The sequence below is a fragment of the Pseudophryne corroboree genome, chromosome 2 (assembly GCF_028390025.1).
Source record: "Pseudophryne corroboree isolate aPseCor3 chromosome 2, aPseCor3.hap2, whole genome shotgun sequence".
NCBI lineage: Eukaryota > Metazoa > Chordata > Amphibia > Anura > Myobatrachidae > Pseudophryne > Pseudophryne corroboree.
In genome coordinates, this window is record NC_086445.1 from 181057131 (window position 1) to 181084837 (window position 27707).

Genomic DNA, 27707 nt, shown 5'->3' on the forward strand with positions numbered 1-27707 from the left:
TTGACCTATGTGTGGTCGACCCTATGATCCACACCCTTTGAGGCTGCCCCCAGACTGAAAGTTGCCAGCCAGCCCCTGTTAGGAACCATTGGATCTTTGTATCAATTTCACTGAGAAGACTGTAGCATGTTGTGCTGTAGCTTCTTTTGCTGAAACTGCCTGTTAAACCTGACCTGCAAATCCTGCATGAAACTGTGTAACCATGAAGTGAGTTGGACTCACTGACGTCACAAGGCGGGTGCGGGGGGTGCGGCCCGCACCCGGGTGTTACCCTCCGAGGGGTGACACCAAAGTGCCGGCTCCTGCTCAGTGGCAGGAGCCGGGTGCTGCACTAGATCATAACGTGCTGCAACCCGGCTCCTGTCACAGTGCAGAAGCTAGCACTGCAGATGCATCAGTATCCTGGGGGAAGCCCGCATCCCCCAGACCCTCAATGTGCCAAAAACGGGGTCGGGACGCAACGCCCCCCTCCGTGAAGTCACGCCCCCTTTTCACCCGCGACCGCACCGGGTATTTTGCAAGTAAGTGATGCCTCTGGTTGGACTTTACCCTATGTGCTTCTGTCACAATAAATATGCAGGTGTGTTGTGCTACTATATGACAGTGCAGACAGTTATTGATTAGGAATGTTAATGACATAAACTAAATGGTAAATCAGTCAGTTTGCCATGTAAGCGCCATATGTGCATTGGTATAAAGTAGGGACGAGCTCTCTGAGATCCGAACCCCCCTGAACTTCACGATCCGAGCTGGGATCCGAGTCCGGCGCGGTTTTCCCTCCAGACTCGGATCCCAAATCGAGGCAAAACGTCATCATTCCCCTGTCGGATCTCGCGGGTTTTGGATCCAATATATAAGATGCCACACATCGGTGCCATCTTCACTCTAGCATTGGAGAGTGAGGGAGACAGACCTCTGTCTCTCTGTGGATGGTAGCGTCTGGTGGGGTCACTGTGTGTGTGTTGTTTAGGGGTGCTGTCCTGAGTGCTGTTAGATGTGCAGCACAGGGGTGCTGTTCTGTGGTGTCCTATGCTGTACAGGGGTGCTGTCCTGTGCTTTTAAGGGTGCTGTCCTGGGGTGCTGTCCTGTACTGTTAGGGGTGCTGTACAGTGGTACTGTACAGGTGTGCTGTCCTGTGCTGTTAGGGGTGTTGTACAGTGGTGCTTCTGCCCTGTGCTGTTAGGGGTGCTGCTGTCCTGTGCTGTACAGGGGTACTGTCCTGGGGTGCTTTCCTGTGCTGTTAGGGGTGCTTTCCTGTGCTGTTAGGGTTTGCTGTCCTGTGTGCTGTAAAAATAAAGGGGCGCTGTGGTGCTGTCCCATGTGCAGTAAAAATAAAGGGGCACTGTTCTGTGTGCTGTAAAAATAAAGTGGCGCTGTCCTGTATGCTGTAGAAAAAAGGGGTACTGTCCTGTGCTGTTAGGGGTTCTGTACAGTGGTGCTGTCCTGTGCTGTACAGGGGTGCTACAATCCTGTGCAGTCCTGGGGTGCTGTCCTGTGCTGTTAGGGGCGCTGTCCTGTGCGCGCTGTAAAAATAAAGGGGCGCTGTGGTGCGGTCCTGTGTGCTGTAAAAATAAAGGGGTGCTGTCCTGTGCTGTACAGGGGTGCTACAATCCTGTGCAGTCCTGGGGTGCTGTCCTGTGCTGTTAGGGCCGCTGTTCTGTGTGCTGTAAAAATAAAGGGCCGCTGTGGTGCTGTCCTTCATGCTGTAAAAATAAAGGGGTGCTGTCCTGTGCTGTACAGGGGTGCTGCAGTCCTGTGCTGTCCTGGAGTGCTGTCCTGCACTGTTAGGGGTGCTATACAGGGGTGCTGTCCTGTGCTGTACAGGAGTGCTGTCCCTCTGCCCTATCAGTCCACGGGTGCTGCCCCACTGCCGTTTAAGTCCAGGGGGGCTGCTGCCTGTCTGCTGTGCTGTGTAATTCTCCAGGTGTGCTGCCAATGCTGTATAAGTCCAGGGGTGTTGCCTATCTGCTGTATAAGTCCTGGGGTGCTGCTTATCTGCTGTATAAATCCAGAGGCACTGCCGTATAATTCCAGAGGTACTGCTGTACTTGAGCATAGGTTTAAACTAAAGCCTAGAGAAAATTATGAAACAAGCTTCAACATCACTACCAGATTTGTGAAAATATATAGCCGCAAAGGTGGAAATGGAAATTCCAAGTTTGGCAAAGTGTTTTCCAATAAACATCCAACTCTGAACACAAAATGGGGAGAGACCACATTTGTGGCCAAAGTCAGTCAGAAGAGACAGAATCATAATCCAGCGGAAAGTGACATGGCAACATCTACTACTTTATTTTCTCTGGTATCTGCTGGAGAAAACTAGATTTTCCAAACACACCTATGTCTATATGTCTGCCATATAATTCCGGGGGTGCCCTGTCTGAACCCGCTCATCTCTAGTAGATATATCTTCTAGTGTGCACTGTGTACTCAGTATTAGAGAGAGGTTCTTAATTATTTAGGGACTCAATTTAATGGGTCCAATTAGACAACCTTAATTTTAATTTATTAATGTTCCACAGTTTGGGATTATTTACAAAATGTGCATTTGTTGTACAGTCTTCTTTTTCTTTATTTTGTAAATGTTTTCTCCCTAATAATTGTACAATGTAAGGGCTGCGTAAGGTTATTGCAAGACCTCACATTGGGGGTCATTCCGAGTTGATCGCATGCTGCAACTTTTTGCAGCCCGTGCGATTAATTAGACGCCGCCTATGGGGGAGTGTATTTTTGCATAGTAAGGCTGCGATCACTTGTGCAGCCGAGCTATGCAAAAACTTTTTGTGCAGTTTCTAAGTAGGTCTGGACTTACCCACTGCGATGACTTCAGCGTCTCAGGTCCCGGAATTAACATCAGATATCTGCCCACCAAACGCCTCGACACGCCTGCATTCGGATCTCCACTCCCCTGAAAATGGTCAGTTGACGCCCCGGAACGCCTTCCTCCTGTCAATCACGGTGTGATTGCGGCAGCGATCGTTTTCTTCTTTAATTCAGCCGCTGCCCGGCGTTCCCCGTCGCCGGGCAGCGACGTGCCTGCACATTACAGCCGCTGCGCAGGCGCATTCCGGACCCGTTCGCACGGCTGTGAAAAAAAGCAGCGTGCGAACAAGTCGGAATGACCCCCATTGTTAGAACAGAGTTTCAGTGATCTTGCATTGCAAAATGAAATCTCAGCTTTCTATTGCACTGCAGCACTAGATGGGCCTCGAGCTCCTGTGATGCACAAACAGTTACTGATAAAGGGCCCACTATGGAGTCAGCCAGGAAGCTGTCTGGCTTGCCAGGCTGAGACATGCTGGTGGCACAGAGGTTAGCATTGTATCCTCCCACAGTCCTACTTGTAGTATTAAATGAGGAGGTAATTCAGATCTGAAATTTAGCACATCTACTATCATTTACTCCGACATGAGGGGGGACGCCCTGCACAGGGATAGTCCAGTCTGAATTAGCCCCTGAGTTTGGACTGTAGAGTGGTAAGCTCCACTAGGGCAGTGGCTGAATAACAAACAATTCACTGCACAGTCCTGCTTAGTACTGTACTGAACCCACCCAAACTCAATTTACCCAATCCAGGGCTGCTGTGGGGTCTCATGAGGGGCTGCTAAAACATCTTTATTTAAAAATAAAATATGAATACAATAAAGAAGACACACAAGTATGCTCACATGCGTGTAACTGGGACACACAGGTATGCTTACATGCCACTAAATATGTAAATATAAATGCAATTAAAAAATGGAAAAAAAAGAAACCCACGAGATTTTCACTAAATAAGTCTCCAGACTCCGTGGAGAGGAAAATATCCAATCTTGATCCTGTGGTATACACCAGTTTATTTGCATCCCAGCATTAAATCTAAATTTGGATCTGCTCAGAATATATATGCAGCAGTGGGATCAGTACGTAATCCCGCTGGACGGGATCCCGGCGGTCGAAATACCGACGCCAGAATCCCGACCACACAATCCCGACAGGGGTGGTGAGCGGAACGCAGCCCCTTGCGGGCTCGCTTCGCTCGCCACGCTGCGGGTACGGTGCCTCGCTACGCTCGGCACACTATTATGTTCTCCGTCTATGGGTGTCGTGGACACCCACGGAGGGAGAATATGTCGGGATTGTGGCGGTCGGGATTGTGGCGGTCGCGATTCCGGCGTCGGTATTTCGACCGCCGGGATCCCGTCCAGCGGGATGTTGACCGCATCCCGCAGCAGTGATATAGATATTATAACTAGGTAATCTACACTCCTTTGCAGTTTGGATCTGCTCAGAATATATATGCAGCAGTGATATAGTCATTATAACTAGGTAATCTACACTGTCAATTTGTATATTATAAGTATATTGTATTCTTGGAAGAAACTCTATTGCAGCTTTGAAATAGTTGGTAACTGCTATCTTAGTGTTTGTTTTAGGTGAGTTTTATGGCATGCTCTGTAAACGGGGGTGGGATGTTAGGCCTTGATTGCAATTACTAGACACACATGGATACTTACCATTCATAAGGAAAGATGCTTGGCTGACCAACAGCCGGCTGAACAGGGCTTTATTGTAAGGGCTGTTTAAAAGGGCTAAGAAAATATTACAATATAGACTTACCCAGGACAAAAACAGACGGAAACATCCCACCAACAAAACAGAAAACCATCCTCCCTTCCTTTCATTCCCAATCATCTGTGCAATTCAGCGTATGTATATAAATTACCAACTACAATCCTCATGACCTCTAAGAACAAAATGCAACCAATTTTGTATATAACCATTTACATTGTGATTTACATGTGATTGTACATACCTGTTTGTCACTTTGCTCTATCATGCACAGCTAACATACAGCGGAACAACACCAGTAAATAGGCACCTGAACTTTTTACTTGACCAAGTGAAACCATACATTCTCAGCCCTGATAACACTGGTTTAATCTCAAACAAACTATGTTCCACACATTGATTTTCTGCATTGCTCTTCATGGAGTATTCATAAAGACCATTGCATCATTCAGTCTCCCAGCAACTCAGCCCTCTGTACATGTTGCCCCCTCAATTCTACACTCCCCTCTTATTAGCACTCATGAGCTTTTCACTTCCCTATACTCATTGACAATAACATCTACAACCTCTCAACATAAAAAACTTTCACAAACCTCTGACACTCACATTTATCTCTCTCTTCTGCTTCTGATAGCTGGTGACATTTCACCAAATCCAGGACCCAGCCACTTGCATCGCTCACATTCACCTGATTCACAGCAACATAGAAATCCAGCTAACCTCATAAACATCACATGTCTTCCATCACCCTCCAGATCACTAAAATGTGCCTTATGGAATGCACGCTCTGTTTGTAACAAATTAACATCCATCCATGACCTCTTCATATCCAACAACATCAATCTGCTGGCTATAACAGAAACCTGGCTCACACAATCTGACAGAGCCTCCCCTGCAGCACTGGCACATGGTGGTCTCCACTTTACACACACCTCCAGACCCAGTAACCATAAAGGAGGAGGAGTTGGACTTTTACTTTCCCAATCTTTTGCATACACTGTTCTACCACAGGTTCCATCACTCACATTGACATCATTTGAAGTACATTCCATTAGGGTTTACTCTCCTTTCTCTCTGCGTGTTGCAGCTATCTACCGCCCACCTGGGCATCCAAAACAATTTTTGGAAGATTTTTCTGCCTGGCTCCCTCACTTCCTATCCTCTGACATCTCCACCATTATCATGGGTGATTTCAATATTGCTATTGATTGTCCAAAATCTGCTGCTCATGCCTCCAAACTACTCTCTCTAGCTTCCTCTCTTGGCCTCTCCCAATGGACTGACTACTCTACTCATCAGGAAGGCCACTGCCTTGATCTAGTATTCACCAGACTATGCTCCATCTCTGAACTCACTAACACTCCTTTCCCTCTCTCAGATCATAACCTTATCACCTGCATGCTCTCCTCCGTTAATTCAAACCCTGTGTTGCTGAAGTCCTCCAATCTTCCTCAAACCCGCAGAAATATTAACACAATTAATCTTCAAGAACTTTCCACTTCACTCCAACAACTGCTTTCACCTATTTCTGCATTCACCTCTCCTGAGATGGCTGTATCACACCTTAATGAGACTCTAGAACTAGCCCTTGATGAAGTGGCTCCAGCTACCCATCACACTCCACGTAGGCCTAGATGTCAACCATGGCACTCCAAATTAACAAGACAACTACAAAAACTCACACGAAAACTTGAACGTCAGTGGCGTAAATCTCGTATTTCAAGTGACTTCCTCACATATAAGACTGTCTACCATTCTTATAAAAATGCCCTGGACACTGCCAAACAAACATATTTCCAAACTCTTATCTCTGCTCAAGCCTCCAACCCCAAACGACTCTTTAATACATTTAAATCACTTCTGAATCCTCCCTCACCTACCCCACCAGCCACTATCAAGGCACAGGATCTTGCTTCCTACTTCAAGGAGAAGATTGATTAGATCCAAAATGAAATGGTATGCTCTTCGGCAGCCAGTGACCTGCTCCGTTCTTTACCTGAACCCTCTGGCACTCTTTCTTCATTTGATCCCACAAATGATGATGAAGTATCATCACTCTTCTCATCCTGCTGCTCCACTACCTCTCCTCTTGATCCTTTACCCTCACAAATAAGTAAAGCTCTGTCTCTGGTGCTCATCCCTACCTTAACTAACATATGTAATCTCTCGCTCTCTACTGGTATTTTTCCTTCACTCTTCAAGCATGCAGTGATTACTCCCATTTTAAAGAAACAAAATTCTGACCCTAATGCTCTCTCAAACTACCGCCCTATCTCTCAGCTCCCTTGTCTCTCTAAGCTACTTGAGAGACTTTCCTACACTCGACTCACACACTTTCTTAACTCATACACTTTATTGGACCCACTTCAGTCAGGCTTCCGTTCCCAACACTCCACAGAGACAGCACTGACTAAAGTGGTTAATGATTTGGTCACTACGAAGTCTAAAGGCCATTACTCACTACTTATTCTTCTAGATCTATCTGCTGCATTTGACACTGTAGACCACTCTCTTCTCATACAGACATTACAATCCCTAGGTCTTAAAGACACTGCCCTTTCTTGGTTCCTATCCTACCTATCTAATCGCTCCTTCAGTGTTCGCTTCTCTGAATCTACCTCCTCTTCGCTACCTCTTTCAGTTGGAGTACCGCAAGGCTCAGTCTTGGGTCCTCTGCTTTTCTCTATCTATACCTCATCTCTTGGTAAACTAATCAGCTCTTTTGGTTTTCAGTATCATCTGACTTGTCCCTATCTGTACTGGACCGTGTCACTGAATGCCTTTCTGCCATTTCATCCTGGATGACATCTTGCCACCTCAAACTGAATATTTCAAAGACAGAGTTAATTATATTTCCACCGGCCAATAGTAGGTACCAACCTGATATCTCTATCACTGTTGAAAACTCGACTATCTACCCTACCCCACAAGCTCGCTGCCTAGGTGTCATCCTTGACTCTGATCTGTCCTTTGTTCCCCACATTCAATCTGTCTCAAGATCATGTTACATGCATCTAAAAAACATATCCAAAATACGACCATACCTTACACAAGACACTGCTGAAACTCTAATCCACGCTCTCATTATCTCCCGCATTGATTATTGCAATAGTCTCCTAACTGGTCTTCCCAAAACGAGACTCTCACCACTACAATCCATTCTGAATGCAGCGGCGAGGCTTATCTTCCTCGCTAGACGTTCATCGTCTGCAGATCCACTCTGTCAGTCCCTCCATTGGTTACCTGTACTCTACCGCATTCAATATAAAATACTTTTACTCACACACAAAGCCATTAACCAAACTACACCAACGTACATCACTTCGCTTATCTCAAAATATCTCCCAACCCAACCTCTTCGCTCTTCACAAGACCTGCGTCTCTCATCCACACTCATTACTCGCTCCCACTCATGATTGCAGGACTTTCATCGGGCTGCACCCACTCCGTGGAATGCCCTACCACGCACAATAAGACTCTCCTCTAGTCTCCAAACTTTCAAGCGTTCCCTGAAAACGCACCTCTTCAGGCAAGCATACCAAATTCCAGAACCGCCCACATAACTTTCATAAACCTTCCTATCAAATTGCATCCACTCTGTACAGTCCACACATATCCTCACATGTCTTCTTATTCTATGCAATAGATAGCACCTTTCCTTATGTACACATGCCTATTTCCCTATAGATTGTAAGCTTGCGAGCAGGGCCTTCCTACCTCTATGACTGTTTGTTATCACCCATTTTGTTATTGTTATTTCAAATTGTAAAGCGCAACGGAATTTGCTGCGCTATATAAGAAACTGTTAATAAATAAATAAATAAATAATAATAAATAAATCCGAGACTATCGTAATCCGTGAAAATGGAGAAGGGGGTACAAATTCGGAGGTTTTTGTCCCTAATTTTTTCAGTTTGTCCAGTAATGTGGTAATTATACATTTGCTTGGTTAAAGTCCTTTCTGTTCCACACCAAGATAAGAGTGGAGGTGAAAGCCTGTGTGTTGTTCCTGATTGCTTGTGTCTCTCTAATTTTAAATCATCTTCCTCTTGCCTCTTCTCATAATGTTAAAAGTCATCAAATATGGAGGTGGTATGTTTGTAGCTAGCTATGATTCGATGAACTTAGCAAGCTTTTTCTAGGGGGACCATGACCACCTATCGCTGAAATGATGGGTTTATTAAACTGTGCATGTCCTGTTTAAACAACATAAGGGTAGGTGGGAGAGGCCCAAGGACAATTCCATCTTGCACCTTTTTTTTTTTTTTTTTTTGCATTATGTGCTCTTTGGGGCCTAGTTTTCAAACTGCCATCCTGTCTGCCACTGCAGTGCCACTCCTAGATGGTCCACTTGTGTCGCTTAGCTTAGTCATCCAGCTACCTCGGTGCAACCTTCTGGCCTAAAAACATTATTGTGAGGTGTCAGGTGTTCAGAATAGTCTGGAAATTTGTGGAAAGTAATGTTATTGAGGTTAATAATACTGTAGGAACAAAACAAAAAACAAAAAAAAAAAAACAAATTCTGTGATTTTAGCTGTTTTATGGTTTAAAAAAAAATACACATCCAAAACCAAAACCCGAAAGGGTGGTTTTGGCAAAACCATTCCAGATCCAAAACATGAAAGGAGATCAAGATCCAAAACCAAAACACAAAACCCGAAAGGTGTCCGGTGCACAATTCCTAACTAGAGATGAGTGGGTTCGGTTTTACCTGGATTTACTCAGTTCTCAAAACGGCATCTTATTGGCTCATGGATGTCACGTGTTTTGGATAGCCAATAAGAAAAATCCGGATAAAACCGAACTGGCATGAATTCGGTCGTTACATCCAAACCCGCTCATCTCTAATCCTAACCCTCTGTTCAATGCGGGCTACCCCATCTAAGTCACCCCATCTGTCCGCCCTCCCCTTCAAAATGTAAGCTCTCACGAGCAGGGCCCTCAACCCTCATGTGCTTTTTCCTCTCTTAGGGGTAAATTTACTAAAGCTTCTTTAACAGACAATTGTTGATGTTGCCCATTGCAACCAATCAGATGCTGTCTATCATTTTATAAAGGGCAATAGAGAAATGATAGACAGCATCTGATTGGTTGCTATTGGCAACATCACCAATTCTCTATTTTAGAAGCTTTAGTAAATTTACACCGCAGACTATCATCTACTCCATACTCCATCCAACGGCACCTAGCCCTCGGTTTCTGCCGTAGTGATGATTATTTCAGTGTTCCGTCCCCGATGCAGCAATGTTTATATACTTGTCCTAAATTGTCTTGTACTGTAAGTCACTGTTCTTGTTTTGCTCATTTATGTACAGTGTTAGGGCACGGCAAACCCTTGTGGCGCCACATGGGATACGGTCATTAGGCCGACAACACTTAGGTCGACCATTGTTGGTCGACATGCATTAGGTCGACACGGTCACTAGGTTGAGATGTACTAGGTCGACTTGGAAAAAGGTCGAAATGCGGTTTTTAAAAAAAAATTCAACTTTTTCATACTTTACGATCCACGTGGACTATGATTGGGAATAGTAACCTGTGCCGAGTTTCGCGGTAGCAGAGCGAGGCACCTTGCCCGAAGCACGTGAGCCATGCGAGGGGACACAGTACACTAATTGGGGTTCCCCGTCACTTTATGATGAAAACGACACCAAAAAAAGTTTTAAAAAAACTCATGTCGACCTTTTTCCATGTCGACCGTGTTCATGTCAATACCATACCTTCAATTCCACCTCTATGCTGATGACACACAACTCTACCTCTCCTCTCCTGGTCTGTCCCCCTCTGTCCTCTCTCAGGTTTCCAGCTGCCTCTCCGCAATCTCCTCCTGGATGTCAGAGCGCTCTCTGAAGCTCAACATGGACAAAACTGAACTCATCACCTTTCCCCCATCCAGAGCAACACCCCCTACCAATATCTCTATCACTGTTGACAACACCACCATCTACCCCGTTCCCCAACTCCACTGCTTGGGCGTCACTCTTGACTTCTCCCTCTCCTCTGCACCCCACATCCAAGCTCTGGCACAATCCTGTCGGTTCCAGCTACGCAATATTGCTCGCATCAGGCCATTTCTCTCCCAGAGTGCAACTAAACTTATCATCCACTCACTGGTCATCTCACGACTCGACTACTGCAACGTTCTCCTCACTGGCCTCGCTTGCTCCCATCTTGCTCCCTTCCAATCTGTCCTGAACTCCGCAGCTAGGCTTATCTTCCTCTCCCGCCGCTTCACATCTGCCACTCCCCTTCGACAAAATCTACACTGGCTCCCATTTCCCTACAGAATCCTCTTCAAACTCCTCACCCTCACATACAAGGCCATCTCTAATTCCACTGCTCCCTACATCTCCAACCACCTCTCCCTTCATACTCCCTCCCGCCCCCTACGGTCGACCAATGACCATCGCCTCTCCACCGCCCTGGTCACTGCTTCCCATGCTTGAGTTCAAGACTATGCTGCACCCCTTCAGTGAAACACACTCCCCTGCTCCATTAGACTCTCCCCGACCTTGCAAAGCTTCAAACTGGCACTAAAAACCCACCTATTCATCAAAGCATACCCTCCCGACGCATAACCTAGTCCTGAGGCCACTCCTCCATCCTTGAAAATCCTTATGCCTTGAACATCTCAGCTTTGCTTACATACTGCCATCAGGCTACCTACCGCTTGCTTGCACCTCATGTCATCTGTCTGTCGACCCTTCCCACTAGATTGTTAGCTCTTCAGAGCAGGGCCCTCTTTTCTCTTGTTATCTAAGCCCTCTTCTCGACACATTTCACTCGCAGCTCTCCCCTACTCAGCGACCATCTTTACCTGCTCTCATCTCCATCGATGGCCACCAGCCACTACTTACATCATAGCTGTATTATGTCTTGAGAATTGTGGTGCTCTTTGTTACCTGTACTCTATTTGTGTTATTTATTTATTGTAAAGCTAAGTTTTGTCTCCATGTACTGTCCTTTGTACGGCGCTGCGAAACGCTTGTGGCACCTTATAAATAACATTTAATAATAATAATAATAATAATAAGATTTTAAACCTACTGGTAAATCTTTTTCTCGTAGTCCGTAGAGGATGCTGGGACTCCGTAAGGACCATGGGGATAGACGGGCTCCGCAGGAGACATGGGCACTTTAAGAAAGACTTTGGATCTGGGTGTGCACTGGCTCCTCCCTCTATGCCCCTCCTCCAGACCTCAGTTAGAGAAACTGTGCCCAGAGGAGACGGACAGTACGAGGAAAGGATTTTTGTTAATCTAAGGGCGAGATTCATACCAGCCACACCAATCACACCGTATAACCTGTGATATACAATCTAGTTAACAGCATGAACAACAACATATCATCGGTCCAAAACCGATGAAACTATAACATAACCCTTATGAAAGCAATAACTATATACAAGTCTTGCAGAAAAAGTCCGCACTTGGGATGGGCGCCCAGCATCCTCTACGGACTACGAGAAAAAGATTTACCGGTAGGTTTAAAATCTTATTTTCTCTAACGTCCTAGAGGATGCTGGGACTCCGTAAGGACCATGGGGATTATACCAAAGCTCCCAAACGGGCGGGAGAGTGCGGATGAATCTGCAGCACCGATTGAGCAAACAGGAGGTCCTCCTCAGCCAGGGTATTAAACTTACAGAACTTTGCAAAGGTGTTTGACCCCGACCAAGTAGCAGCTCGGCACAGCTGTAGTGCCGAGACCCCTCGGGCAGCCGCCCAAGACGAGCCCACCTTCCTAGTGGAATGGGCCTTAACCGATTTTGGTAACGGCAATCCTGCCATAGAATGCGCCTGCTGAATCATGTTACAGATCCAGCGAGCAATAGTCTGCTTTGAAGCAGGACCGCCAACCTTGTTGGCTGCATACAGGACAAACAGCGCTTCTGTTTTCTGATCCTAGCCGTTCTGGCCACGTAAATCTTCAAAGCCCTGACCACATCAAGGGACTCGGAATCCTCCAAGTCAGGTGTAGCCACAGGCAGGACAATAGGTTGGTTCATATGAAAGGATTAGACCACCTTAGGTAGGAATTGAGGACGGGTCCGCAATTCCGCTCTATCCATATGGAAAACCAGATAGGGGCTTTTATGTGATAAAGCCGCTAATTCCGAAACTCGCCTAGCCGAAGCCAAGGCTAACAACATGACCACCTTCCAAGTGAGATATTTCAACTCCACTGTTTTAAGTGGTTCAAACCAATGTGACGTAAGAAAACGTAACACCATGTTAAGGTCCCAAGGCGCCACCGGAGGCACAAAAGGAGGCTGAACATGCAGTACTCCCTTCACAAAAGTCTGTACTTCAGTTAGAGAGGCCAATTCCTTTTGAAAGAAAATGGATAAGGACGAAATCTGAACTTTAATGGAGCCTAATTTTAGGCCCAAATTCACTCCAGTTTGTAGGAAGTGAAGAAAACGGCCTAGATGGAATTCTTCCATAGGAGCATTCCTGGCCTCACACCAAGAAACATATTTTCGCCATATTCGGTGATAATGTTTAGATGTCACGTCCTTCCTAGCCTTTATTAGCGTAGGAATGACCTCATCCGGAATACCTTTTTCCGCTAGGATCCGGCGTTCAACCGCCATGCCGTCAAACGCAGCCGCGGTAAGTCTTGGAACAGACAGGGACCCTGTTCTTAGAGGAAGAGGCCACGGATCTTCTGTGAGCATTTCCTGCAGATCCGGATACCAGGTCCTTCGTGGCCAATCCGGAACAATGAGTATTGTTCTCACTCCTCTTTTTCTTATTATTCTCAACACCTTGGGTATGAGAGGAAGAGGAGGAAATACATAGACCGACTGGAACACCCACGGTGTCACTAGGGCGTCCACAGCTACCGCCTGAGGATCTCTTGACCTGGCGCAATACCTTTGTAGCTTTTTGTTAAGACGGGACGCCATCATGTCTATTTGGGGCAGTCCCCACTGACTTGCAATCTGTGTGAAGACTTCCTGATGAAGTCCCCACTCTCCCGGATGCAGGTCGTGTCTGCTGAGGAAGTCTGCTTCCCTGTTGTCCACTCCCGGAATGAACACTGCTGACAGTGCGCTTACATGATTCTCCGCCCAGCGAAGAATTCTGGTGGCTTCCGCCATCGCCACTCTGCTCCTTGTGCCGCCTTGGAGGTTTACATGAGCTACTGCGGTGACGTTGTCCGACTGAATCAGCACTGGTCGGTTGCGAAGTAAGGTCTCCGCTTGAAGTAGGGCGTTGTATATGGCCCTTAGTTCCAGGATGTTGATGTGAAGACAAGTCTCTTGACTTGACCAAAGGCCTTGGAAATTTCTTCCCTGTGTGACTGCTCCCCAACCTCGGAGGCTCGCGTCCGTGGTCACCAGGATCCAATCCTGAATGCCGAACCTGCGGCCCTCTAGAAGGTGAGCACTCTGCAGCCACCACAGGAGAGATACCCTGGCCCTGGGGGACAGGGTGATCCACTGATGCATGTGCAGATGTGACCCGGACCATTTGTCCAATAGGTCCCATTGGAAAGTCCTTCCATGGAACCTGCCAAAGGGAATGGCTTCGTATGTCGCCACCATTTTTCCCAGGACTTGAGTGCAATGATGTACTGACACTTATTTCGGCTTCAACAGGTTCTTGACTAGAGTCATGAGTTCCTGCGCTTTTTCTACCGGAAGAAAAACCCTTTTCTGGTCTGTGTCCAAATCATGGCCAAGAAGGGCAGGCGAGTCGTAGGATTCAGCTGCGACTTTGGAATATTGAGAATCCAGCCGTGTCGCTGTAACACCTTCAGTGAAAGGGATACGCTGCTCTGCAACTTCTCCCGTGATCTCGCTTTTATGAGGAGATCGTCCAAGTACGGGATAATTGTGACACCCTGCTTGCGCAGGAGCACCATCATTTCCGCCATTACCTTGGTGAAAATTCTCGGACCGTGGAAAGCCCAAACGGCAACGTCTGAAATTGGTAATGACAATCCTGTATCGCAAATCTCAGGTACGCCTGATGAGGAGAATATATGGGAACATGCAGGTATGCATCCTTTATGTCCAGCGATACCATAAAATCCCCCCCTTCCAGGCTGGCAATGACCGCTCTGAGCGATTCTATCTTGAACTTGAACCGTTTTAAGTAAAGGTTTAGGGATTTTAAATTCAAAATGGGTCTGACCGAACCGTCCGGTTTCGGGACCACAAACAGGGTTGAGTAGTACCCCTTCCCTCTCTGAAGCAGGGGAACCTCGGCCACCACTTATTGAAGACACAATTTTTGAATCGCATGTAACACTATCTCCCTTTCCAGGGGAGAAGTTGGTAGCGCCAATTTGAAAAACCGGCGAGGAGGCACCTCTTCGAATTCCAGCTTGTATCCCTGGGAAACAATTTCCATTGTCCAGGGATCCACCTGTGATTGAACCCAGATGTGGCTGAAAAGTCGAAGACATGCCCCCACTGGAGCGGACTCCCTCAGGGGAGCCCCAGCGTCATGCGGTGGTTGGGATGGGAGCGCTATCTTTTTTGATAAGCGTGTCAAAGCTTTGTCTACCCTAGGGGAGGATTCCCACCGTATTCTGTCCTGTGACGGGAAAGGATACGCTGTTAGAATCCTTTTGGGAATCTGCAGTTTTTTGTCTGGAATTTCCCACGCTTTTTGGCATAACTCGTTCAGCTCATGTGAAGAGGGAAAGGTGACCTCAGGTTTCTTTCCCTTATACATGTGTGCCCTCGTGTCAGGGACAGGGGGTTCCTCAGTGATACGCAAAACATCTTCAATTGCGATAATCATATATCGAATACATTTAGCCACCCTTGGCTGCAATTTTGCATCATTGTTTGTCGACACTGGAGTCTGAATCCGTGTCGGTATCTGTGTCAACTATTTGGGATAGTGGGCACTTCTGAGACCCCGAAGGTCCCGGCCAGTGGCGGAACTAGCGAGCGGTGGGCCCAGGTGCGACAGAATGCTTTGGCCCCCCCACATCCCACCCCCACACATCCCATCCAAGTCCACCCCCTCACCCCTGGAGAGGATCTGGTGAGGGGGACCTGCTCAGGGCCAGAGAAATGGATACCTAGCAACAGTGCCGTAACTAGACATTTTAGCACTGTGTGCAAGAAACGGCATCGGAGCCCCACCCCTGCATGCAAAACAGGGGCAGTGCGCGCCGTAGGCGCGCGCAAAAATACATAGTGGCGTGGCTTCGTGGGGAAGGGGTGTGGCCACAAAATAATACCAATTCATAAAACTGTACACAGTAGTCTCCATTATTCAAATTATGCCGCACAGTAGCACCACTACACCAGGTAGAGACCCTTTTACACCTTACAGCGGACAGATTCCTCTTTTTACTCATTACAGCAGACAGCGTGCCCTTTTTACACATAACGGCAGACAGCGTGCCCTTTTTACACATAACGGCAGACAGCGTGCACTTTTTACACATAACGGCAGACAGCGTGCCCTTTTTACACATAACGGCAGACCGCGTGCCCTTGTTACACATAGCGGCAGACAGCGTACACTTTTTACACATAACGGCAGACAGCGTGCCCTTGTTACACATTACGGCAGACAGCATCCCCTTTTTACACATTACGGCAGACAGCGTCCCCTTTTTACACATTACGGCAGACAGCGTGCCCTTGTTACACATTACGGCAGACAGCGTCCCCATTTTTACACATTACAGCAGGCAGATTCCCCATTTTTACACATTGCGGCAGGCAGATTACCCCTTTTTACACATAGCGGCAGGCAGATTACCCCTTTTTACACATAGCGGCAGGCAGTCCCCCATTTTTACACATTGCGGCAGGCTGATTCCCCCTTTTTACACATTACGTCAGGCAGTCCCCCCTTTTTACACATTGCGGCAGACAGCGTCCCCATTTTTACACATTACGGCAGGCAGATTCCCCATTTTTACACATTGCGGCAGGCAGATTACCCCTTTTTACACATAGCGGCAGGCAAATTACCCCTTTTTACACATAGCGGCAGGCAGTCCCCCATTTTTACACATTGCAGCAGGCTGATTCCCCCTTTTTACACATTACGTCAGGCAGTCCCCCCTTTTTACACATTGCGGCAGGCTGATTCCCCCTTTTTACACATTACGTCAGGCAGTCCCCCATTTTTACACATTGCGGCAGGCTGATTCCCCTTTTTACACATAGCGGCAGGCAGTCCCCCATTTTTACACATAGCGGCAGGCAGGCCCAAGAAAGAAAGAAAGAGAAAGAAAGAAAGAAAAAGAGAAAAAGAAAGAAAGAAGAATTATACTTACCCTCTCAGGCTCCTCGGTGCAGCCGCGTCAGACGATTCCCGGGCAGTAGAGGAGGTGAAGGACGGAGGTGAAGAAGTGAGCCGCAGCAGCGCTTTGTTATTGGTGGAGGCGCTGCTGCTGCTGCCCCTCTGCTTCCCTATAGGCTGTTCTCGGAAGACAGCCTATAGTGAAGCAGAGGGGCAGCAGCGCCTCCACAAGTAACAAAGCGCTGCTGCGGCTCCCTCCTTCACCTCCCTCCTCCTCCTTCCTCCGTCAGTGCCGCTGCTCCTCTCCTCTCCTCTACGGGCGGCTGTGCGCTGCGGGCAGCGGTTGCCTGCAGCGCACAGCGGCATGTAATGAGTCAGTTTGACTCATTACATGCTCGGGCCCCTGGACAGAGGCGGGCCCCAGTGCAACGCACTGCTTGCACTGCCGGTAGTTCCGCCTCTGGTCCCGGCGACATTGGGACAGACATGGGTTGACTCCCTGACTGTACCCTAGCTTCAGCTTTATCTAATCTTTTGTGCAATAAATTAACATTAGCACTTAAAACATTCCACATATCCATACAGTCAGGTGTCGGCGCTGCCGACGGAGACCTAATATTCATAAACTCCCCCTCCTCCTTAGGTGAGCCTTCAACCTCAGACATGTTGACACACGCGTACCGACACACCACACACACACAGGAAAGCTCTTTTCTGAAGACAGGTTCTCCACCAGGCCCTTTGGAGAGACAGAGAGAGAGTATGCCAGCACACACCCCAGCGCTATATGACCCAGGAAAAAACACAGAATGTTTACCCAGTAGCGCTTTTGTAGCATGTATATGCGCCAATTATGTGCCCCCCCCCCCCCCCCTCTACTTTAAAACCCTCTTTCACCGTGTGTCAAGCAGGGGAGAGTCCGGGGAGCTTCCTCTCAGCGGTGCTGTGGAGAAAAAATGGCGCTGGTGAGTGCCGAGGGAGAAGCCCCGCCCCCTCGGTGGCGGGCTTCTGTCCCGCTCAAATTTCCTAATAACATGGCGGGGGCTCTTTTTATACATGTACAGTGCCCAGCTGTACATGTATATATGTGTATTTGCCACAGGAGGTGTTTATTGCTGCCCAGGGCGCCCCCCCCCCTGCGCCCTGCACCCTTACAGTGACCAAAGTGTGTGAGGTGAATGGGAGCAATGGCGCACAGCTTCACTGCTGTGCGTTACCTCTATGAAGATCAAGGTTTTTTCTGCCGCCTCTGAAGTCTTTTCCTCACATACTCACCCGGCTTCTCTCTTCCGGCTCTGCGAGGAGGACGGCGGTGCGGCTCTGGGACGGACAGCGAGGGTGAGACCTGCGTACCGATCCCTCTGGAGCTAATGGTGTCCAGTAGCCTAAGAAACAGAGCCCTGAAACTCAGAGAAGTGGGTCTGTTTCTCTCTCCTCAGTCCCTCGATGCAGGGAGCCTGTTGCCAGCAGGCTCCCTGAAAATAAAAAACTAACTAAAATACTTTCTTTTACAGGAAACTCAGGAGAGCTCCCTGAAAGCACCCAGTCTCCACTGGGCACAGTATCAAACTGAGGTCTGAAGGAGGGGCATAGAGGGAGGAGCCAGTGCACACCCAGATCCAAAGTCTTTCTTAAAAGTGCCCATGTCTCCTGCGGAGCCCGTCTATCCCCATGGTCCTTACGGAGTCCCAGCATCCTCTAGGACGTTAGAGAAAATAATAATAATGTCGACCTAATGACTGTGTTGACCTAGTCACTGTCGACCAATAGTGGTCGACCTAATGACTGTCAACCCTATGACCCATACCCGCGCCACATAAACCATAACAATAATAATGGTTGTTGTGCTCCACTGTCCATTGAGACAGTATCCTGTGTGATGTGTTACATTCATAGGCACAGCGTAGCCATAAATTATGTTAAAAGATCGGTATATATTGTACGCACGTTACTAGAACAAATTAAAAAATACAGCAACATTACTCGTTCCCTCAACAAAGATGGCGCAGTGAGAATCTCGCGTCCCTTACGTGATTACGTCACATGCCGACTCGCTTTCCTTTGCTGGAAAAGACCAGGCGCCGCGCACACGTGATCGTCTCATCCGGGTCTTCGCGTTCTTTCACACTCGGCCCAACATGGCAGCCTCAGGTGAGTGTGTGAGAGGCGAAGGGGGCCACTCCCGGTACCGGGCACGGAGACTGCGGCCAGCCTTCATATTTACCGTGCACGATGCCGAGGCCGTGCTGCTCCGCCCCGTGTGCTCCCTGCCCGGCATCGGGCTGTGTGGGCGCTGTGCGCAGCGGCACGCTGCTGTCTAATCCTCAGGGTGGCCCAGGCCGCGCCCTGCCCCTGTCTGAGAGGTGATCTCTCCAGAGGACGGCCGGTCACTGTGACCGAGGCCGGCCTGCCCGTACCTGAACCAGCTGCTGCGGACACCCAAAGCGACTAGACAGCTGTCCGTTGCCGCAGCCGCTACACGGTGCTTGTGCCTCATCCCCCCGGTGTCACCCCGCAGGGCACGTGTTCTTCCCTTTTCCCCGGTGTGCTGCTGCGCGGTGCCCCGGCTCCTGTCCCCCGTTCCGGGCGGTGGGAGCACGTGGCCGGGGCGGGCGCTGTTCTGGGGTGGGGGGGTGTTATCCTCCGTCCCCTGGCTGCAAGCTAATGGCTGTACAGGCCCGATACAGGCAGGCCCTGAGCAGCACGGAACCCGCCCCTGCTGGGAGCACAAGTGACTGGACGTGAGGAGGACACGTCAGCAGCTGTGTGTGTGAGGAGGACACACATGGAGCATGCCTCAGTATTGCCCCTCATTCTATATCCGTGCTGCATGACCTATGCAGCATGACCTATGCTGCTAGGGCAGCAGGTATTCCTACATGTGCACGTCCCTCCCCGGCCTGTGCCGTGTCCCATCAGCCTGTCTTGCTGCCCCTTCTGTGCAACTGCTCAGCTGCATGCTGTTAGGTGGCCAGTAATGTCAGTGGGTATTTGTCACGTCCTGTGTGCAGCTCGTTTGTTATTCCTGTATGGGATACATACGTTACTGTATGTCTGTGGTGAAAATGTTGACCACATAATGTTGCCATGAACTGCATGTCGTAAGACTACGTCAACACTTTAACAATGTCTGCATTATAACACTTAACATTCTGATGTCGACATACTGGGGGGTATTCAATTGTTAGGAAAAAACAAACACCCAAATGACTTTTTCAATCGAATAGACAGGAAAAAACTGACGCCCAACCAACTTTTAAAACAATTGAATTCCACCCAGTATGTCAACTTATACTGCTTTTATACTAAATTGACTGGTCACACCCGGGAACCGTACACAGGTGCTTCCCCTGGGGCGACCTGTCAAGAGACCCCTTTCAGATAGCGGCCCGACTTGGCATATTGCTGGGTTGTCGGCGGTGACATCTCCATGTGCGGAGGCGGCGCTTGGAGATGAAGTGATCTCCAAGCGCGGCCTCTTTATGCAGTGAATGGATACTGGGTCGACCTGGCTACCCCATTTAAACTTCATCGCAACTCAGGTCCTTCCCAGGACCACCCCTGCAAGCTTGCTTAGTTGGATTCCCAGGTAACTGGACCCTGATTAATCAGGCAGTGGCTCGGGATAAAAGGGTTTAATACAGAGTGCATTTATCTTAAAATATCCTGTAAAGGGCCGTACAGACTGGGAGATGTGTGCTGAGCGGTCTAGCACAGACCGCTCAGCACACATCTCTCCCCGTGCTCAGCACAGCGCGACAGGCCAATCTAGCACCAGCGATAACGATGCACGCTACCGTGCGTCGCTGTCACCGGCACCCCTACACACACAGCAATGTGTTCTAATTTCTAAGCAATCTAGTCAGATTGCTTAGAAATGAAGTGAACATCGCTCAGTGTTTACCCCCCCCCCCCCTTAACATTGTAGATCTAGAACATAAATGATGATGCACACTGCAATTTTTTCATTTATACTTGAAGCTTAGCCTCGTCAGGTCAATCAGACTTTATGCTTTTCTTGTATTAATTAGTATTGTTATGCAAGAACCCAGTGATCTAGTTTGTCTCTAATATCCATGATCCATAGTTGTGTACTGTTGGTAAGGGTTATTTTTACTGGCGCTTATGCTGTGTATTTAGCACACTACCACCAAGCTATATACTGGTAACCTGAGGCCTTTGATCTCCTGTAAACAAAAATTAGGAGCATTCCCTCTTTACATTAACTTGCCAGCCAGCTTTATGAATTGTTGCATTTACCAGAAGCAAATATTTGAACAGTGCAATATTTTATTTTACTGTTGTGGACACCGCTATCATCTGTAGCAGCCTGATTGTTGCTACCCATTCAAGTGTATAGACTACTTTTAGTGCAAGGAAGGGTAATTGTTTAGGACAGCACATTGCAACTCCAAGCATCTACTCTCCTTAAATAATCGTCCAGAGTGGTAAAAGCTCATTCCTCAGTGAGCATTTCTTGTAAGAATCCCCATAAGTAGAATGAGTAATTACTTGCTAACTCCATTAATTAATATAGGAGCAATTCAATTAGGAGCGGTGCATGAACAATGTGCTATTATTGCTACCATCTTTATGGGATTTGTGCACACTGCACATGTCTCCTAGTTGATGTGACTAGAGATTATTCACCTGTTCATAATACCCCTTTTCCACCACTGTAGCACGGGTCGCAGCCGTGTCGCCTGACACAGCAGCGACCCGTGCTACAGCCCCCTTTGACAGCGCTCGCCAACCCGGCAATTGCCGGGTTGGTGACGCGGCAGGGGCGGCGCTGGGAGATCACATGATCTCTCAGCGCCGCCCTCCCATACACTGTGAGCGGGGGCCGTGTCGCCTCGACATGGCTCCTGTTCACACTAGACAGCCGGGTTGAACACGTGTTCAACCCGGCTAGCTACCCGGGTATGATTTGCCGGGGGACCCTTTTCCACTAGGAAAAAACACGGGTAAATGCGCGCCCCGCGCATTTACCCGTGTTTTAAAAAGCTAGTGGAAAAGGGGTATTAGTCATTAAAACTGAATTGTCACTTAAGTGGCAAAGCATTTAAGTATGTTGCTTCAAAATAGTTACATAGTGATTGTGTGACAAATCAGAAACCAGAATGCAGTTCCAGCTTATGATTTGTCTGCCTACTCACCCTCTGTTCAGGTTTATAGAGCCCCAGTTTTCTTCCATGAAGTTAATAAAGTAGCACCATGGGCACTTGTGAATGAAGTGCAGAGTGGTGATTTTTTTCACACAACTAAAATTGCTGTTCTGTTTAACTCTAACTCTAAAGGGGGGTACACACTGAGAGATACATTCTTAAAATCTAAGCAATCTGACTAGATTGCTTAGATTTTAAGCACGAATCACCCGTGTGTATCCCCCCCCCCCCCCAGCAATAGTGATGTGCGGTCCCGTGCGTCGCTAGCGCCGGTGCTAGATTGGCCAATCTAGCACATCGCTCATTTCACCCGCTGGGGGAAATGAGCGGCCCCCCTTGCTCATCACTCATCACGCTGTGCTGAGTGGGGGAGGGGAAGATGTGTGCTGAGTGGTCTGTGATAGATCGCTCAGCACACATCTCTGCCAGTGTTTGCTGGCCTTTAGAGGGCGATTCGCTCCTATCTAAGTCGACAGGGAGCTATTCAATTGTATTGCGCGACCAGTCCAGTGCTGGTCGCATCGAGAGCGCTATCGTGCCCAAATGCACTGGATTAACATCATTAAACAGTTTCTCTCATGCTAAGTGCCGGGTGTGATGCAGTTGTACCTGGCACTCTCATCCAGCCTCAACATCCTACTTTATGTGGATGTTTGCTTGTACCTTATGCAAATAGAAATATGTGATAAGTGCAGCCTCGGGCCTGGGCACCCTAAACAGTTGAATTAGTTTTCGTCCACTTTAGACGGGAGCACAAACAATTGACTTGACCTTTAGGGTTTATTTTACAAGGATTAGCCAAATGTGTATTGATGCATAAATTATTATTAATTTTTTTCCCTTTAAGTCACTGCTTTTCAGCCATGTCATTTTATGAAAGAGAACATGGAACTCTACCAAAACTGAATATTCAGTTTTGGGTGGAGTTGTCCTTTAATGGTTATTAGGTTTTCACACAGGAGTTTCTGGTAGCTGTGATTGTGGACAGGGCACTATCTACTGGGCGCAGGACAATGCTGTAAGCTGAAAGATAAAATGTTGCTTAGCTCATAGTATACTTTGAATCCACGTGTTCAGACAATTCTTTCTGCACCCTGAGGCTTGGGATGGTGTTGGTTAAATGAATACCGCCTTCTTAATATTTAGTATGCCATACAATCGAGGTCGTCTTCCATAGAAGCCATGTCTGTGTCAGTGTCCCTGCTCACTTAAATTACCACTGCCTGCATTTTATTCTGATTTCCAGTGGACCATGGCTTCCCAAGCCAGACACATTTAAATAGCTGCCATTGCTACCCATCCACTCCCTGTCAAACAATGAATGTCATTTGGTTTTAAGTCACACAGCAAAATCTATTCAAACTGGTACTTGAAAACTGATGCATGCCGTTTCATGCTTCGGACGAGCTGTACTGGGTAACGGAAGCTGCAAAATCCAGTCAGCATTTCAGGGACTTATATTTATTTCCAGTACATAGCGCGCGCGTATACCACAGTGCTTTACAGATGATATTTAGTCATTCACATCCGTTGAATACGATAGAAAGCTTATCCACACAACCTAGTTTGACAGACATGGGGTTTCTTTGCCTTAATTTAGTTATACAATATGTAATACTGGTAACTTAATTCCACATTATTTCTTTTATATGCGATATCTTAACTAAACATGAAGATGTGCCTGCCTAGCCATTAGCGTGATACTGCTGCTATACCCAGTTGGGTAACTTCAGTATAAGTTTAGAGGTTGTTTACAAATACTTTGAAGTGTTTACAATTTTAATTGACCCTCATATTCTCTTTCAGTATTATTCATATCTACTTGGGTGGTGAAATCCTGGGATCGGTGGGATCCTGGGATTTAGGCCAAAAATCGCCCAGGATTCAATCCTGGGATTGGAAGCTCCAATCCTGGGTATTGCAGGATCAGGCCGCCCTTTAATGCTGGGCAGCGTTGAGCGTCCTCAGGGGATGGGTGGACACAAAGTAAAAAAGCCAATCATGGTTTTGACCATTTTTCAGTCCCGATACCCGGGATGGGCCACCCTAATATCTACCAGCCTATTTGCATTGAGGTCAAATTGCAGGTACATTTTAAATAATCATAGAAATCTCCTGTAATGTTGGGTGGCTTTAACAAAGCACAATTCTCCTTTAATTTGGCTGATTCTTCCTGTGTTCTGCTTAGCTACATTTCTGTTGGTGTTTATTCAGTAACATCTGCTATATCTTTGTGTTTACCCCTTATTGCTTTGGTTAGAGTGGCACAATTAAGGATGATGCACATTTGAGATACTTTGTATTGATTGCCTACTAGCAGTAGGCACAAGTAGTGCATTTATAGATTACAGTAGGCATTGAAGAGCCTGCTGGATATGGGTGGGCTACTGGACACAAGTAAATATGGGTCAGTTAGTAACCTAAAGAATTGGCACTTTTCTTTTAACTGATACGGATTTTGGATTTCATGTGCAATTAATTTCACCCACAGATGACTCCGCATGGACATCCTTGTGTATTTAGATAGAACAGTCCAAAGACTGTTTTGTACATGTATATTGGAGGTGGGATCCAGTGTTTTGTGGGCACCCATCGGGGAAGTTCAGTGGTTGTCCCCATGATCCCATTGTTGGACACGTGCATACCTATTAGTACTGGTTTTAGCTGCACAAAACGGCTAAACCTGTCTATAAAGTAATGCTCTTGGTGCCCAAACTCCCAGCTATTGAAAATTTCAGCTCGCAGCTTCGGGAGGCTGCGAGCTGTAATGTCTCCCCTCCACGGCTATTTGCACCCAAAAGAAACAAAAATTGAATTGCTCTGTCGAGCACCATCTAGTGTCCTTCGCAGGGAAAAACAATTGAAACAACTCCCCCAATATGATGTCTACACAGATTTAAATATAGAAACCCTCTGTAATAGGGCGACCTTTTATTATTATTCATTTATAAAGCACCAACTGGGTTATGCATCACTGTAGAATATATATAATCAATCACACCAGTCTGTGCCTTGTTGGAGCTCAGTCTAGGTTGGAAATTGTGTCCCCCCCCCCCCCCCAACTAGATGATGCTTGATGGAGCAATTCAATTGTTGCTCTGTTTGGGCACGCAATCAATGGGGTGGACACATTTCAGCTTGCAGCCTACCGAGGTGTGAACTGAAACTTGTGATAAATCGCCACTTTGGGTGCCCACAAAATAATTGAATTCACAAATTTGCCACTCAACCTATACCAAAGTCCACTGTGTAAGAAGTCAGTTATCAGTTTATTTTGTTTGTTTTTAATTTGGACTGTGGGTGGAAACTGGAGCCCCTTGAGGCTGCATTGCCAAATACTACGTCAAAGGGGTCGATTCAATTCGGCAACAGTTGAATAGCGCTATTCAATACAGCGACGACTGACCCTCAATTGTCGGGAATTCTTCTCTCATCACCGAGGGATGAGAGAAGAAACCAGACAAAAGTGCTGCCGCGAGGCTGATTCTGTCGGGAACCAGCATCGCCGCGGGTAGTTAAGTCGGAGAATGCCCGTTCTCCCGACAAAACTACCTGTTAAGTCGGCGAGAACGGGCCATCACCGACTTAACTGGAGCTGAATTGAATAGCGTCGGGAGCTAATTCCCGACGCTATTCAACTGTTGCCGAATTGAATCGACCCCAAAGTAGGTCGTCATGATTGGCGATCAGTCTCCTTAGTAATGGAATAATCCTTTATTTTTATTTTTTTTGTGTTCAAGCTTGCATATAAAGGGGTCGATTCTATTCGGCAACTAATGAATAGCGCCGGGAATTAGCTCCCGACGCTATTCAATTCAGCAACTAGTTACGTCGGCGATGGCCCGTTCTCGCCGACAAAACAGGTTGAATTGTCGGGAGAACGGGCATTCTCCGACTTAACTCCCCGGCGCGAGGCTGATTCCCGACAGAATCAGCCTCGCGCCGGCCGCGAGGCAGCACTTTTGTCGGGTTTCTCTTCTCATTCCCCGGGGATGAGAGAAGAATTCCCGACAATTGCAGGTAATTAGTTGCTGAATTGAATAGCGTCGGGAACTAATTCCTGCCGCTATTCATTAGTTGCCGAATAGAATCGACCCCAAAGATTGTGGGATAATCTTTACTGTGACTAGTATGTGTAAGTTTTATAACAAGTAGTATTAACAGCAAGATATTGGAAGAATGCACTATAGTGAAAACTCATGACTAGATTCAGACAACAGGGAAAGTCAAGTGCGTTTTTATTGATGTTTGTAAGGATAAATCTTCTTGTACTTTGAGATCTGTAACTGCAGACTGTTGATTACAAGCTGTGGAATTTTGTGCTGTTCTTATGTAGAAGTAGAATGTTTTCTTATACAAGGTTGTAGTAGAAAATATAATTGAGTAAACATATCATAATCATATTTAAATGTTTAATTCGGGTTTTTATTTACTCATGAGAAATTTTTGTAGCTTTTTTTGAGTTTTCCCTAACCTAAAACTCCACGAGGTGACGAGACAAGTCTTTTTGCTAGTGCCTTTCCCTGTTCTTCGTGTGCCTCATATAATTGGTAATGTCTTTTGTATTATGATACATTAACTTTTTGCATGCTAGTAGAGCAAACATCAGGGAACTACACAAGTTTTTGTATCTGTTGCTTTGTCATGGAAATGTCTTGCACTGTGTAACACACAACCAATTCTCAGAGTAGCTCAAAAGTACTCGTATAGATCCCTATAAATCCATCCCCACCATTATTGGGTGGCTGTAGTTTGTTATGCTTTTCCTAATATTCAGACTGGTACTAAAATGGTTATATTGGTAACTAAATTATATATTGTCCCCTACCCATGGCTTCCTCTCCATCAGCAGTGCTTTCTAGAATCGCCATAGCTACTTTCTCCCCTTACAGTGTGCCGGTGAATTTACAATTTGTTTTGCAGTTAAATAGTATCTATTAAGCCTCGATTTTATAACATTGTAGTAAATCTTGCAACTGTATGTATTTGATGTTTATACCCAGTCAATTCTATACATAATGCAGGTTTATCAATTTATTCATTTTTTTTTCCATAGAAATGACTTTGATTGGCTAAAGTTTTTTTTAATATAATTCTCATTCAATCTCACAGCTAAGAAGAAGAACAAGAAGGGGAAGACTTTGACCCTCACAGACTTCTTAGCCGATGAGGGGAACACTAGCGGAGGTGTTAGTGGTGGTGGCGGGGGCGGCGGCGGTGGTGGTGGTGGTGGCGGCGGCGGCGGAGGAGGAGGAGGTCCCCCCACCTATTCCCAAAAACCTGTCAGTTGGGCAGATGAAACCGATGATTTGGAGGGCGATGGTAAGTGTTCTTGCTCCCTTTATTATTATTTTTTCAAGCAAATGACTAAAGGTGTAACAACCAGGTATAATACAGGGATACATACGATAACCCGGCGAATGGGATGTTGGCGGTCATATGACTGCCACCGGCATCTAGTGTTCACTCTAGGAGTGAAAAGGGGCAGGGCGCCGGACTCCGGGGGCACATGTGCGCCCGAAATGGGGGTGTGGCCATGCAAATTAGAGGGCGTGGCCACACCGACGTCATTTTAGGGGGCGGTGCGGCCCACAGACGCTACTATAGAGAGCGTCTGTGGCCGGCGACGTCACTGTTGGGGGCGTGCCCAGCACCTCCGTCGGTGCTGGGCTTCCCCAGCCCTCTCCCAATGCGTGAATGGATGCTGCGCGCATGCGCACGGCATCTATACACGCAGGGAGCGGGCGGCTGTTCTAGCAGG

The 27707-nt window shown here is 47.2% G+C and overlaps 1 protein-coding gene across 4 annotated transcripts in view; it reads left to right on the plus strand.

The window, feature by feature from the left end:
• Window positions 1-18838: 18838 nt before the first annotated feature.
• The window catches only part of EIF4B (eukaryotic translation initiation factor 4B), a 161890-nt gene continuing 153021 nt past the window's right edge, over window positions 18839-27707 (plus strand). For 3 of the 4 annotated variants that reach the window (XM_063952079.1, XM_063952080.1, XM_063952082.1), the window contains exons 1-2: window positions 18840-18929; window positions 27059-27268. In XM_063952079.1, coding sequence (XP_063808149.1) covers window positions 18917-18929; window positions 27059-27268 — 223 coding nt within the window. In that variant the 5' untranslated portion in view covers window positions 18840-18916. Of the gene's footprint in view, window positions 18930-27058; window positions 27269-27707 lie in introns of all 4 variants that reach the window. The other variant, XM_063952081.1, reaches the window with a different exon arrangement.